Source organism: Genypterus blacodes, unplaced genomic scaffold (genome assembly GCF_046128005.1).
Source record: "Genypterus blacodes isolate CSIRO-AG114 ecotype Tasmania unplaced genomic scaffold, CSIRO-AGI_Gbla_v1 ptg000156l_1, whole genome shotgun sequence".
NCBI classification, from domain to species: Eukaryota; Metazoa; Chordata; class Actinopteri; order Ophidiiformes; family Ophidiidae; genus Genypterus; species Genypterus blacodes.
In genome coordinates, this window is record NW_027466957.1 from 3,891,741 (window position 1) to 3,908,004 (window position 16,264).

At 40.3% G+C, this 16,264-nt stretch overlaps 1 protein-coding gene across 1 annotated transcript; it reads right to left on the bottom strand.

Annotated features, from left to right (window-relative positions):
* Positions 1 to 1,815: 1,815 nt before the first annotated feature.
* ano11 (anoctamin 11) lies at positions 1,816 to 14,799 on the bottom strand. The gene is made up of 22 exons (XM_076166897.1): positions 14,695 to 14,799; positions 14,194 to 14,323; positions 13,882 to 14,081; positions 13,701 to 13,808; positions 13,482 to 13,618; positions 13,324 to 13,381; positions 13,136 to 13,246; positions 12,891 to 13,056; positions 11,845 to 11,935; positions 10,214 to 10,310; positions 9,767 to 9,910; positions 9,515 to 9,652; positions 9,075 to 9,173; positions 8,188 to 8,290; positions 7,886 to 7,997; positions 7,698 to 7,752; positions 7,394 to 7,491; positions 5,140 to 5,276; positions 4,846 to 5,051; positions 3,900 to 4,036; positions 3,385 to 3,475; positions 1,816 to 2,215 (listed from the first exon to the last, which is right to left on the bottom strand). Exons 1-22 carry the CDS (start codon positions 14,797 to 14,799, stop codon positions 2,057 to 2,059), a joined length of 2,682 nt encoding a protein of 893 aa, XP_076023012.1. The 3' UTR covers positions 1,816 to 2,056.
* Positions 14,800 to 16,264: the final 1,465 nt, after the last annotated feature.

Below are 16,264 nucleotides of genomic sequence, written 5' to 3' on the forward strand. Positions count from 1 at the left end.
TGACTGAGGTACTGTTCAGAGATCATAGATTAGGGCTTTGAGGTAACAATTATGCCTATTATACCTAACTATTACAGTGTTTACACTGGGCTGCTGTGTACGGCGTAACGTGACCAAACATGACATCCTGAGGACAAAACTGCAACTCTGTCACTTGCCATTTCTTCTTTTTTCCTTATTTTGTTTTCCTTTTTTCCGGTTTACTCTGTGATTCCACCCACTACACACAGTCACTTTATCTTTAAAGAATCTTAATTATTGATTTAGTGCGTGAAGATGAGGAATTGATGTGTAAGAGTAAAAATATTTAAGTTGACCACCTCAAATGATCATCAAACCTTTTTGTGATATTCACACTTAAAAATGTAAAAAATTTTCAATTCACAACTTCAAAACACAGATCAATGGAAAACCCTCTGCTGTGGCAAATCCTAGTTACATATCCTGTTAACAAATATTTCATACATTATTACCCCTGAATATATTATATTATATTATATTATATTATATTATATTATATTACATTATATTATATATAAATACAGTATATATATTTTATTTATTTAGTTAAGACAGTATTTATTCTGAGACATAATAATGAGGCCTCTGATTAAAACACATTTTACATATACTTGTTGTGCAGGACTCACCAACATTCCATCAAGCAACACTGACAACATGATAGACAAGACAACAACGTGGGTCAGACGACAGGGACACACACACACATGCACACACACAGACAGGTGAATACACACAGTACAAGACTAGACTCAGGTGCAGCATCTGAATTTTGGCATCTAATGCATGTATCAGTCCATTGTTGCATTGGTCCAGAAAATCATCAGGACATTAGCTTCACTAATTCAGACAAGAATGGTAAGATTAGGATATAGTCGGAATTTCTTAAAATTCTGTAACATGGAAGGCCAATCCTACATAAAACTATCAAATAAAGGATCAAAAAGGAGATGCAAATGTTGTTGTTGCCTACTCACTGCTTACTCATTCAGCTGAGAGCAGTACATTTTGACCACCAAGGAGATTATATTTTCTGTCATGTTTGTTTTACCAGCAAAGGTTACGGACTGATTTCAATGGTGGGCAGCTTAGACACAATCAAGGAAAACCCATAAACCTTTGGTACTGATCAGCCTAATGGTGGTGCTCTTAACACTTTAGTTAACATTTTAGCCTATAGCCTTTAAACAGTAAGTCACGGAATCAACTTTTTTCTGGATTCCTTGGATCCATCCGCATTCCATTTAGGCCTTATGCATGTCAAGATTTTCCACAATTTGCACATTCATCTGGTGAACTTCATCACTGAGAGACTGGATCCTAATTGGGGGACTTCTCAGCTTTGGCAGAGGTATGAACTTTCTCAGTGTTATTTATATGGAGACAGGGTCCTTTTTTTCTGCCCAGTTTAACATGCCAGTTCCCAGTTCTCTTACAGGCCTTGTCAGTGCTTGCACAGCCACTTCTCTTCCTAGGCTGCATGATTACCAGCAGATAGCAAATCCAGGTTGTTGAGCTGGTGCGGGAGTGTTTTGTCTTGGCAACAGGTGTGTGCCTCATTTCTATTTTGTTTGGATATGAATGACATAGCGTGGATCACTTTCACGCATGTACTCTAATCCTTCTTCTCAAATATGATTAAGTCTCATTTGTTAATGCAGGTTGTAATCTGAATTGAGCCTCCTGACCTGAAGTGTAAGTGTAGCCTTTAGGTTTCTACAAAATCAATAAAGGATTTCATAAATTCTCACTGTGATATGAAAACATCTTCTGATCTGCAAATCTGTAGTCACATTTTACTTCTCTCTTATGTCTCAAATGCAAAGCACCAAAACTGGGGTCAGCATCTATTGTTATTGTTATTATACTGTTAGTGTGTGTTGCAACCTTGTGTGTGTGTGTGTGTGTGTGTGTGTGTGTGTGTGTGTGTGTGTGTGTGTGTGTGTGTGTGTGTGTGTGTGTGTGTGTGTGTGTGTGTGTGTGTGTGTGTGTGTGCCCTGTTCTACTGACCTGGGCTGTGGGCATTTGGAGCGGCTCAGCTGACCCCTCGGCCTCGACTTACCAAAATGGCCTCCTGGTTCTCGGCCAGGGCCTGCTTGGCCAGGTAGCGCTCCCTCTTGATCTTCAGCTCCAGAGACTCAGGTACATCGGGTACCAACCAGTCTATGGCCCGCAGCACAAAAAACACCACATGCTGGAGGAGGAGACAGTAAAACACAAGGTTAAACCTGTTAAATGTTTAAATATGTGAATGATTTCAGTATATAAACCCCTGAAGTGAAAATGTAATCCAATCTTGATAATCCAAGGCAGATGTTTGAATATATGAGGAAATGAATAGGAAAAGAGGATGTGAAAAAGAACTGCATAAATATTAATCAGGCATTTTTACTTTTTTCTTTACTTAGAAATTTAAACATGTGCTTTATTTGGTTTTCTTTGGCTATGTTGATGAACTTAGAATTCCATTCCACTGTCCATCACAGCGTCCATGAATGAATCACGCAAAACTCTGTTTGAACTTGTTTGGACGATTGAAACTCATTATTGAACTGCCTGCAGAACTCGAGAAAGTGTGGCTACTGTCAGACTGTGATAGCAGCCATACAGCGCACATCTTCACTGTCCTGGTGTCTGTGTATTACCATCATCTGCCATTAAAAAACAGGCTTGATTTCAAGACAGCACTCTTCACTGATAGGGTCTCCTGATCAGGGTCTCCACATCGTTCCTCAGGCTACAGTTAACATCATAAGTCAGGCGTATGTGTAAATGTTATAAAGTGTGTCTTAAATCGATTTGTGCAGTCAGCTTGTTATTAAACTGTCTTTGTTTGGTTTCCTGAAAAGTGCCGTCGCAAGGGTGTGGACCTGAGTTGGACTTGTTTCAAAACTTTCCTGGCTTGACTTGACATAATCAAAAAAGGAAAGCTGACTTAATTTGGACATGAGCTTTTTGACTTGGAAAGATATGAAACATTTCCCAAATCAAATTAAATTAAAAATGATACAGTTGTAATTATTTTGTCATATATGTGTATTTTCATCAAATTATCTAGTTTGTCTTCAAATTGATAATACAAGATGATCTAAAATATAAATATCAATGGGTTATGTACATTTTATTCTGACATTGAATGAATTATCAAGCACATTATTTTGGACTGTTAAGTACTCAAGAGTAAACATGTAGTATTGTTTACTTGACTTGTCAGTCTTGAATTTGAGTGCCAAGTTGGAAAACAATAACTTGGTCCCATCTGCTACCTGCTATACAGACTTTACCTAACCTACCTTAACTAACAGTTAATGAAACAGTTTATGGTTATGAACCAATGGAGACAGCCTATGCAGGCGTTCATACCTCAAATGCAATGATGAAGCCGAGTCTGACAGCGAGGAGCTCCCAGTAGACCAGCGTGTAGTTTCCATCATTGTCTCTGAATGATTTATACCTACAAACAATAAAACACTGCAGCTGAAAATATAGGCAAATTTGGGATGTGCTGTACACATCATAATACTGCCCTCTGCTGGTCAGGATGAGAAGAGAGGAGGGAAATGTTTATAATATCTCTATCTCCTACTTGGACAGCAACTGTTGCCCAAAAATTTCCCTCGGGATAAATAGATCTATCTTATCAATTTGATCTCATCTTATAATATTGTAGCATTCATTCATTTGGATACTATTCTTAGTGATTACATGTGCATGGACATTGGATTTTCAGTCACATAAATAAAATTAAATTAAATATGTGGAACACTCCAAAATTTGGTCACACATGTCTTTTAATGATTATGTTCAGCAATCTTTCTGAAAAGTATAATACAGTCAATAAATGAAACTTGTTGTCATAAAGTGAATTTCACACGTACCTGCACAGAGGGTACTCGGTGAAGTTAAGTGGAGCATAAGCCAAGGTGAAGTTGACATATCCACGGAGATCGTTATCAAACCTGTACTGGTACAGCAGGCGGGGTAAGAAATCTGATGTGAAGGCTATGAGGAAAGCCTGTGAATGTTAAACAGAGGACATATATTGAACACACACAATTTTATTGAACACAGTGTCTGCAGAAAATATTGATGGAGTAGAAGTCCAGTGAAAATTTGGGTGGCACACTAAAATGGCTATAAAATGTATTATAATCTATATAAGAGCATAATAAAGGAATCATTATGTGTCATATTCTTGAGTTGGTTTGAAATGGCGGAGAAATTGAAAGTTTTGTGAGTATTTTGTGATGTGTGAAGTCACAACACTGTCAAATTGTAATCGCCAGTGATTATCCTCGTCACACAAAGGCCTTTTTGAGATGAACGGGTAATGACCACTGGATCAATAAAGATAAATTATGTCATGAAATGTATTGAAATGTACAATCCAAACAGTCAGTGATATTGCTGTTATTGCATTTCTGATGTCACATCATCACACATCATCACATTCTGGAGATTGTTTAGGGAAAGTGGTTTTAGAAATAGGGGGACATAAGCTCCAAGACAAGTCCTACATACGATGGCAGCATTTCAAACTTTTTTTTGTCATTTTGAGGGATTTAGTTGTTACATTACATTACTAGAGTCGAGAAGTTGAAAAATGTCCTTTAATGCAGTAATTTCATAGTTTTATATAAGATTATAAAGAAACCGCCCTGTTTTTAAGTCAGGTTACCATGGTTACCCATGGCTACTCCTTAGGAGTGCCATTGATTGAACAAGAATAAGAGAACATAACAAAAATAAGGCCGGAGAGATAATCGGTCTCACTCAAACCCTTAACTCCCAGTCTGGGAGTGATGTCACTATCAAGGGACTCACATTTGCGATGACGGACAGATGTGACAGAGCTTCCAGAATGTTGAACCAGACTCCGATGTTCTGAGCGCGCTCAGCCACAGGTCGGCGGTACTCACACACAAACTTGTGGGCATCAAGGCGAACTTCCACCCAGTTATTGAGAAGGGCAAAGAGCGGAGCCAAGGGGAACGCCGCAACAAAGATGGTGATGAAACCAAACTGGAGCACTGTGGCGCAGAAGGTAATGAAACTAAGTTTAATCAAAGTCTACTTCAGGACCTGTGACTCGATGTCCTTAACAAACAGAGTACTTGCCCATCTCCAGGTATTCCTCAAATAGGCCTTCACACTCCACCAGCTGATAGTCTTCCTCCCAACGCTGAGGCTCGCGAGATCCCCTATTACCCATGACCTTGGCCAAAGACCTCTTCTGGTTCCAGGCCTTCACTTTACTGTCAAAGACAAAGAGCAACCTCTAAGAAGACATATCGCTTTTAATCCAATCCAGTTCTTTATTTCATTTAGATATTTTCATTTATTGGCATCCCCTTTATCCCATCTTCAACAGGTGAATCCACAAACCTTCTTTAGGTTTAAAGGTTTTAGTTCTCCCTTTTATTTCCAGATTCATCTGCCATACCACCAGGTACATGTAGCACAGTTTGAGAGCCAAAGGTTCATGACATTCTGATCAATCCCAAAGCAGGTGCATATAGGAGACATGACTTTTGGAGAATGTGCATCAGATACAGCTGTGAGCATAAACCACCTAATCCCTTTCCCCAGTCACTTATTCATGATGAAATTTCTACTGTTGAATGTGCAACTGATTAATATTGCAAAATAGTCACACCTAAATGGAGCAGAGCCACAAATCAGGTCTGTGCTTTTCCTGCTACTGAATGATGAGTCACAATCTCTGCGACAGCTCATAACATAATGCAGCGTACCATTCCATCCCTGTGCTGTCACCTCTCCCATTACTCATTATATTATTCATATGAGGCAAAGTGGTGATCTAACATAAAACTGTCACTGTCTATCCCCTCCCGACCCCCTTCAAACTGAAACTTTTCAGCTGTGCATTTGGCATCAACTCTAAACAAAGATGCAGAGTGGAGAGCAGTAAAGCAAATAGCACCTCACCAACAAGCCACCAAGACTAACTGGAGACAGAAAATCCTTACGCTGTTGCTTTTGTGCTATAGTGAGACTATGTACACAATGTTTTATGACAGGAGCAAAAAACATGACTGGCATCTACATAGAGTAGGACTAAAATAAAATAAAATACAAAGTCAAATGTGTATTTAAAAGAGAACAATAACTGAATGTATTATTTAATTTCTAGACTCCCAAGGCACAACCATTGGTACATGCGCTGCAATTTGAGAACGACTGTGCTAGCCATCAGAAGAAGCAGGAAAAAGTCTTCCAATATGTTTCACTGTCAGCTTCTGATGGCGTGACACAAGCTGCAGGAAGCACCATGTTTCTTTCATTTACCACTTAAAACTGTTGAGAGGCGCCTCCTAAACCAAGGGGAAGAAGAGTGGGGACAAAAAACAAGTCTGAAACATGTTATAGTGTTTGTCTTGTTAATCATTCTGTTCCATACTGTTCTTCAGCTAACTGTCCAGTCTGCACCACGGAATCACATCAGTGTACATAGAGCACATTGTGCCAGCGCTGCAGCAGTAGAGAGGCAGACTTTACTGCAGACTTTACTGCACCACACAGACCAATCTGATGCAACACTTATCTGACAGGTAAACAAAGGAATCAAGGATTATAGAACTAATCGTTAAAATCATCACACAAATAAAAAATATTGTATCATTTTCTATTCAGTGGATCGGCAGATTTTGGGTTCTAACTGATAATAATAAATTATATCAGTTTAAATTTTTGGAAGAAACAGTATTGTTCTCCTCCTCCTGCTGGAGGAGGTTTTAAAGGAGCTGTCTTAAGTGTTAATGGTGCTTTGGTGTCAGCTTAAACAAACTGCTGAATAACAGAGGCATCTTGATCACACCGGAGCCGCACTACATAATAAACTACATTTCAGATCGATATCTGACTTCGGTGCATCAGCAAAGCAATACATCACTGTAAGCATCCTATTTTATATTTTGACTATGTTTGAAGAGTCGCTCTCCTTCCTCTCTTAAACAGAATAGTGATTAGATAGTTGATCAGGCTGTGGGGATGACTGAAGGGATGAGTCCCAATAGAAGCCAAGTCTCATAATCTTATTACATTAGTTGTTATTCCCTCATAATCTTGTATCCCATTTCCTAAAGTTATTATGTGAAAAACTTGGAAACAGGAAGACGCAAAGGCCAAAAGATAACAGCATTAATTAATTAAAAAAATCAAATGAAGGGGGTGAGGTGAGTGTGCTGACCATGGTTGAGGTCCTTGATGGTGCTGTAATTGTTACCCGTCTGTTGACCACACTTATCCCCTTTGTTCTTATTTTATTTCCCATCTCTTTGTGCTCCTGTATTTGTTTCAAAATGTTTTTGTTCTGTGGTGTTGTGGCAGGGTGTGTGTATGGAAAACATACGGGATGACAAACTCCTGAATGTTGTTGATGAGTTGCTTCCCCACCATGATGATGACGAGCTGTTCGGCCAATTCAATGAGACAACCCCCAGGGCCACACTGCAACACACACACACACGGAGAGAAGAGAGAGAGAGAGAGAGAGAGAGAGAGAGAGAGAGAGAGAGAGAGAGAGAGAGAGAGAGAGAGAGAGAGAGAGAGAGAGAGAGACAGAGACAGAGACAGAGAGACAAAAACGAGGAGGATTGTAATAATACATAATAATAATACATAATGAAATTACAGATTATCCAAAGTGAACTCACATCTTCATTTCTCATCCCAAACAAGGTCCCATAGTTGGTAGGATAACCCACAAACCTGTTCACACAGATGATTAACCAGTGGTAAAATACAGAGCAACTTTATCTCAACTGCTTTATTTATTGTAATGTAATTTCGCAGGTGTGCGTCTGGGTGTGTGTGTGTGTGTTTGAGTTTCCTCGTGTCTCACCTTCCCTTAAAGAAAGCCACATAGAATGGAGAGGAGTAGAAGTTGACAAACTGGAAGATGAACACCTTGAAGATGAAGGCGTCATCATACTGGGTTTGTGTTCTGTGCATCTCTGCCACATAGAGAGACAAAAGGACAAGCGTCACTGGAGAAAGCAAACTCCACCCCAGCTGATGTAAGATCGGAATAAATAAAAGCCTCTCCTCCACTCCATACAGCATTCCAACTTTTAGTGGATCTATTGAGTGGCTGAAATCAATTTATTGAGGTTTCAGGTGTCAGACATCACTGGTGGTTCTTACCCCATTTAGTGAGCTGCTCAGCTAATGCGGTGTAGACTCGACCCATCAGCAGGATGAGGCCCAGATTCACAATACTGCTGGAGATATTTGCTATGTTCCCAGCCTCAAGAGGGGATAACACATGTGGATGCACGTGCAGGCACACAAACACACACACACACACAATTAGGATGTGATAGTCTTCAATTTAGTAGACATACAATCCACAAAAATATTAGCTAGGAGCGACCTCATTATCTGTTGTCTGCTCTGTTACGGCAGACAGAGGAAAAGTAAAGTTGATTACCAAAGACAAATTCCATTAAAGTATAAAGTACAAGTGCTTCGTGGATTATATGACAAATGGATGATTGGCTCCATTTGAGAAATTAAATCTTTGAAAGCATCATTTCTGAATGGCTTTCAGAGGAGCCACCCTCCTCAGTGTGAAACATAAATGAATGATGAGCTCCACGTTCTTCTCCTCTCTTTAAGTACAGGGCACACAAAGAGGCACAACACTCGTCTGATTTCACTAAATACAGACTTTTATAATCATTACCTTGAAATAAGATGTGTAAAAACACATGTATTATGTATGTATTTATTAAGTGTTTTTAACCATCATAGCTATACATCAATGACAGTTGCATGTTTCTAGATTTCTTAATAACCAGCAAAACCATATATGATACCCCTGTCCAAGCTTATATTTTAATCTGGATCAACATCTGGAGTCTCACAAAATTTCATGGGAAATTGGTCTATTACTTCCTGAGTTATCCTGCTCACAAGTAGCGAACAAAATGCAGATGAAAATGCCCACTGACTTTAGTAAATTAGATGTACTTAAATATTTCTACTTAAGAAGGAAAATATCCCCTGTGAAATATGAAGCTGCAATGTACCTGTGTGCGCAGCACAGGGCTCCCAGTATGGAACATCATCATGCTGATGATACCTCGACACATGACCACAGTAACCAGGAAGATCATCACCACACACAGCTGAGAGGGCAGACAGGAGGGTGTCGGGTAGCGTTGATGGGTTATTGTAGAAGAGAAGAATAATTACAGTAACTTTGAGAGCAAACTATGAATCAGGACTTGACAGGAGGTGATAGAGTATGAGTGCAAAATCAAGATATAACACTGCTTCAGTCACTTTCACCAGCCACACAGAGAATGACAATATGTTGATATAGCCTTAAACTATTAATACATTTAGAACTCCTAAAAAACACTTACACAAACACATAAAAGGACAAAGTTAATCTTCAAAGGTTAAAGCTTAATTTTAACCCGTGAATAAAATTATAGACAAATAGATTTTAAAACTCATTCCTCACCATAGTAATGATGACCATGGAGCCAGTGACCATGCGGGACAGCCTGGCCTTCTCAGGAAAGTAGGGCTCTTGGACTCCAGTCACTGGATTTTGCTCCATACGCGGGGCCATGGCTGCAAACTCCGGTCGAGGACGCTCCTGAGGGAAGACAGTGATGAGGTCACCTACACCCTAACAACATACCTGCGAACATCATTAGGTAAGAATCTCAGAGAAAACACTGTATCAAAGTACAACAAGACAATGGAAGACCTCTTCTTCATGGAAATCCATACAGTCCCAGTGGTGGGCCAGAGTGGCCATTTTTCGCTTCCAGTATTCCAGGAAGGTGACCGCCCAGAAGGACATGAACACACTGAAGAAGACAGTGCCAGGGTGGTCAAATAAGTATCCCATCTGCAAGGCAGAGAGGACAGGCCATTGGAAAGCTAGTCATTGGACTACAATATACTTGTACATACTACATATGTACAAAAGCTTCAAGCTACAGTTGTGACTGACACCTAATCACAAAGCAGTCAAGAATACATCTGTGTGTGGTCTGGCAGGCTTTACCATGGAAACAGGTCTCATGTTAATGTACGGTGTAAATGCTAAAGTAGGTTACACTGGCTGCAAAGAAGCACCTTTCCTCTAAAATGAGACTAACCAGTTGGAATAAAGTTTCAGTGAAATGCTCTGAATCATCAAAGGCATTACCTTGGCCATGGGGCAGATATCAGACATGTTCCAGGGCCGACAGGTATTACAGAGAGGACACATCAGATAAGTGGCTCCACTGTTACAGATCTCCTTGCTGTTGGATGAAATTGGAAACACACAGTCTTAAGTGAGAAAACATCTCAGGACAGGAACAGGAGCATTATTGAAATTATGATTTAGTTTATTGTAAAGCCCTTCAATTCAATATGATGCGTTTGAATGTGAAAGCTAAGGGTTTGAGTGAATTATATTCCATGCAAACCCAGGGCAGCAGAATACAGCACATTACTGCGTACTGCACTCTCTCTAATTAGAATCATTCGGTGAATTAGGGAAACCATGGTGACAGACCAGATCCAGCACACAAATAAAGCCTAAACTCAATGGGAGACATCTAACCTCCTGTATTTATGTAATGGAGTTATTATTATCCACTAATTGTCCATTATAACATGAGCATGTTGGAGTTAGTTACCACAGAATGCTCTCCATTTCTTCTCCACTGATCAATGTCTTTAATTCACGCACAAATGAACCTCAAGGAGCTCAGGCATTTAGTTTCCTTTCCTAAAATATTGAGTCGTCTTCCATTGTTTTTTACTTCTGGGCAGCTTGAATTTATAGACATTGAAAGCAGTAGGACGGCATGGGAACAGATTGGTGAGACACAAAACAATTGGTAACGGCGCATTATCCACTCACCCTGAGGCTCTTACACTCTGAAAGGAAATACATCCCACACTGCAGTGTTAGCAGAGTGGAACTCACTGGGGTGATAAATAATATAGGATAAACTAAGCACAATAACGCTCTAAGCAGATTGCTTAATTACAGGGATGTTGTGTGTGCTTTGATGTGTTTGCATCCCACATTTTTTGTGTAATTTTAGAGAAAGAACAAGAACATTGCACTCAAACGTGTTGCTACAGCAATGCAGCTATCCCTCTGTGTCTGTGCAGCGGTGCATCTGAGTGTTCAATCCATTCTGCAGAACCGTAATGTTAGTGATGCAGACAGTGCAGCAACACACATCGTTCCATTTTGGAGGACAACAGAAATTACTCATCTTTCATTTCCTTAACACAAAACAGCATGGAGTTAATGGATGACAAATCCATGGATAATTATATCTGTATTACATGTTTTGGTTCGGTTTACATATAGTTGTTACAATACTCTAGCATTTCTTGCAGTACAAACTCAGTATTTATTACGACAAGTTCCCATGTGGAACAAACATGCAGATTTCCTATTTGTGCAACAATTTCTTTTATGTGGAGCCCCAGAGGTCCTAGCTAACTGTATTGATGTTGTGCTGACACAATGATAATTTGTGTGCACACAATAAAAGATGACGATGTTTGAGGTCACAGGGGCTTTGTATTGTCTTGACGAGACAGCTCATAAATAATGCAGAATTCCACCAGCATCCACCAGAAAATGTACAATAATGTTTCACAACATTTCATAACCATTTGATAACCTTTTGTGTTATCCTGCGCGCACACACACACACATCAACCCAAGAACACAATCTCCTTGTCATTGCCTTGAGGTAATGAGACTTCCTATGTCTGACTATTTGGAAAAGGTGTATGAATGGTGCGTGTTACGGTTGTGTGACTCACGCTGGCATGTTGGAGCCCATGGACATGACTCCAGACACAAAGACCAGAGTTCCCACCACTGCAGCTGGCAGCAGCCAGGCTGTGTAGAAACCTACAGAGACACAGAGCTACATTAGGCTTTGCTTATTCTTGATGTTATATAAGCTTCAATATTTCCACACTAAGCAGCGTTGCTCACATTCTCGCTGGTTTAATGGTAGTTTCATAGTCTTCAGATATTTGAAAAAGCAAATCATCAATCTAACAGCAACTTTTCCTTGTCATAAGGGCTCACTTCTGATGTCATATTTAAAACCACATTCACACTAAAGGGTGATTTTCTTTTTGCCAATCTGTGACGGATCTGATTTTTTTCTGATCACTGTGAATACACAATTATTTTGATGTTTTTTCAGATCAGTTTTAGGCCAATTCCATATTTGGTCCTGGTGAAAATACAAATCTGATCCATGGCATCTTCAGTGAGAACAGTCACGTCAGATTTTTAATAGAGTTTTACACGTTTCACTTCAACGTCAACATTGATCCTTGACAACAGCAGTCCGTGGAAATGCGGCAGTCCAACCTCTTATTAGCAGTTGGGAAGATGCTTAAAATACGTTGTTTTGGTGATGTGCATGTTGGGACAGTTTGACATGCTGACTGATAAGGGTCACTTGCAAGGATGAATGTGAACAACGGTGACAAAAACATCTGAGCAAAATATTAAAATTGAGTGTTTCACCTTGTAATGTGAACCAAGCCAGAAATAAATACTTCCCTCATCACACTACATCACCAGTTTCTCAGTCATCAGCCATGGTCACACATGCCTGTTGCCCTTTGCCTACACCTTAAGTCCGATATCATCTTACCTCTCTCTCTTTCATTCCTTGTCGGACATTTAGAGTGTATTATTATCAGACTGTGTTTTGAGTGGTGTACAAGTATTGTTCAAGTAACCCTCAATGTTGAGTTATAATTTAATAAATCAGCATTTTGGTGATTCCTTAAAAACACAACGTGCAGAATAATGTTGAATAATATAATAATATATTGATATTTACCCAGCCAGGCAAAGTAGAGTGCAATCTTCTCTCCAAAGTACTCTCTGATGTGGTCAAGGGGCTGGTATTTGAACCATTTGCACCAGCGGGCCCAGTAGTGGTATAGTACTTGCCTCTGGTTCAGCTCATCAGGACGGACTTCAAACGGTGGAAGCTCAAAGGGGCCCTGAGAAATGTACAGTAAATAGAGTAAGAGAGGAAGACAGTTTGACAAGATATCCCAGAGTAGATGAGTCACGTCTGACCTCATGCAGGGGGAAAGCCGCCGTGTACGCTCCTTCATTTAACAGCCGTGCCACACCGACCTCTGCTCGCTTCTTCCTGCCGTACACTGTCCGGGACAGAATCTCATAGACCTGGAACAACACATGAACTGTCACACGATGAAACTTGAAGAATTTGTCTTTGCACATACTTAGGAAGTGCTACTCACAACACGGTGTCTCTGTGTGTTTGTGAAATAGGTTTCTTTGTTCTCACAGCCAAGGAATCTGAAGCAGAAACACTAATTCATGGCTGAATCTGCACAATGCAGCACACATGTGATATGATGTGAAGTGAGTTAAGTTAACCAACGCAAAGGGAAGTCACCTGTTCATCTTTGACTTGCGGAAGGCGCATGTGTAGTAGTCCAGGGGCCTGTTTGGCACCGACTCAGCCATTATGTTGGGTATGCATAGTCTCTTCAGTGCCTGAGCAGATGTGTTGGAGTCCATATTGGGTTGTGCCTGTGGGCCAAACACACATTGGTCATTTGGGCTGAAGAACTTAATAACATTGTCTATTTGACACAGTTGGAGCAGCTCTAACCTGTAAAGGAGCTCTGAGGCACAGCTCCTCAGCGTAAAACAGCAACACATCCCAGGGAGCACTGAGTTTCAGGAAATGAACTGTTCTTCTCTCACTTGCTGTTTCCTCCTGGATGGATAAATTAGAGAAGCAATATAAAGGCAATGCAAATGCTGAACTATTGATGAATGAGATATCTTACCTTTTCCATGAGTAATCCAGCAGCCTCCAAACTCTGAACGAATTTGTCCCTCCACTGTGCCAGCTTTGCCTTCCTTTGCTCAGACCTGCTGGCCTCCTCAGTGCAGGCAGCCTCCCCCTCCTCCCCGGGCCCATCAGTCTGACCCCTGGACTTGCTTCGACGTTTCCTTCGAGAGCGAATCTCCCACACCAGCACAAAATCTAAACCGACATCAGTCACAAAGGTTCAACTGAGGGCAGACTCACTCATTTATCAGTGAGCTCTGGAGCTAATGAAAACACAAACACAATGTGAGCTGCTGAAGGTGCCTACCGATTTTGGTTCTTCCATCTCTGAAGTAATTCCCCGATAGTGGGACTGGCTGCTTACTTTTTCTATCGCAAAGCATATAGATGGAGTCATCATCACCGAGAAAATCTTCATCAGCCGTTGCAGCTGAAAGCTGAAAGTGCCCATAAGATTTACTTATATAGCAAATAATAAAAATGTGTTAAGTTGAAGAATCTGTAGATAAAGTCAAATCTACAGCTGTGAAATACACAGCATCATAAAAGCATGCAATGTTAATTTTAGATGCCATTACTATGAAAGGAGGAACATGTCTCATGATTGAGAACAATCATTCAAATAAACACAGATTTCCACATTCACTGCAACATCTTTGAGGAAGTCACTGGAGTGTGAAGCAATGAATCAAAGAAGCAGTATCCTGTGTGCTTGGTTACTTTCTACAGTTATAACGTGATCCATGCGGAGAATACACTGCAGCATGTATAAAGATTACATAGGAAAAATAACCACAACAGCTCTTACATATCTTGGTGGGATGAATCCTCCATTGTGCAGACTCCCATAGGTGTCTGTGGTTTGGACTTCACCCCCATAGCCCAAATCCAACAAGACCTCTCTGTCCCCCATCAACAGCTCTGATCTCTTCCTCAAAATGTTGATGAAAGCTCTGAAGTGCTATAAACACATTCACACGCTGCAAGTATATTTGAGATGACAACAGACTCGACTTGAAACAAAAAACACAACAGAGGATAAAAAGGATGACACTGAGAATTAAAGGCTGCTGCAGCTGCTAAAGTCCAGATTTGCAGCAGATATATTCCCTCGTCCTCTCCTCCCTCTTTATCTCTGCATCCTTCTATCTCCTCTGCTCCCCAGCCAGAGGACTGAGCACTGTGGAATACCGTAATGAACGTAGCACACAGGCAGCTGCTACTTTGCTGCATTTCAGGGGAGGACATACAGCACATTACAGTACACATCCCCAAATGATGAATAATGGAAGAGTCAGTGAGGAGCTGGGGATGGGCTGATGAGAAAATAAACGGAGTTCTCACTGACTTGCTCATTATGTGTGAGGGGATCCTCTTCGATCGTCACAGTATTCCCCTCATCCATACAAGCTTCTTCATACATTTTAATTGAAACATTCACAGACATTCATAAATTATTCACAGCATTAAATGAGAAACCCCACCCAGTTGCTTCATTTGTTGTTATACACAGTATTGTATCGCATTGCTCTCCAAACTTCTATGCAGATGGCTATAATTCAAGATCCCTTAATTGGACAACATCCACATCAGCACCATAAGCTGCAGAACACAGTTTGTATTATCAATAGCTCCCTCCTCCCTTTCTAACTGCTTCAAGCCAAAGGAGAGAAAGTTAGAAATAAGGAGTTTAAAATAATTGGAAAAACAGAGGGAGGAAGAAGGCAAGTATAGAACTATGAGAACACAATAAGAATTGTTCGGGTAAATAAGGGAAACTATGGCACAACGTATGCCAGTACCATTTAATGGGTTATATATTTTAAAGGGGAAAACTCAAGTTGTATAAAAACAGTTTTCAAGTATTTGCCTCTTGAACAAACACTTAAAGAATGAATGCTTTAAGCTACATAACAATACTTACATTTTTACAGTGTGCTGAGATCAGTGTGTCACACTGTCGTCTGTCAGTGCTGCCATCTTCCTAATTCTGCATACATTGCATCAAACTGATCTCCCCTTTATTTCTGTCATGGCAATTCTTTTTTTAGCTCCATGCTCAGACCCTCAGGCTAGAACTGTGAGTTGAACTTGTGCTTGGTCAATTTTCTTTTCTAAAACCAGTTAAGTATAAAAAATAAATCTGCCTCGCCGAATGTCCTCTGGGAGAATACTGACCTGTATAGTTTAGAAAACTGCACATATGAACAATCACCCTCCACTCGTAGCTATATCAACCACAGCACTGCTACAGCACAACTTACTGCAGTGCGAGACGCTTAACCAACAATAAATCAGTGTCAGACAAAACTTTAGCCGCAAATTTCAGTAATTACTGAGTCATTGATTTTGATTAACTCCCCACCCACAAATACATT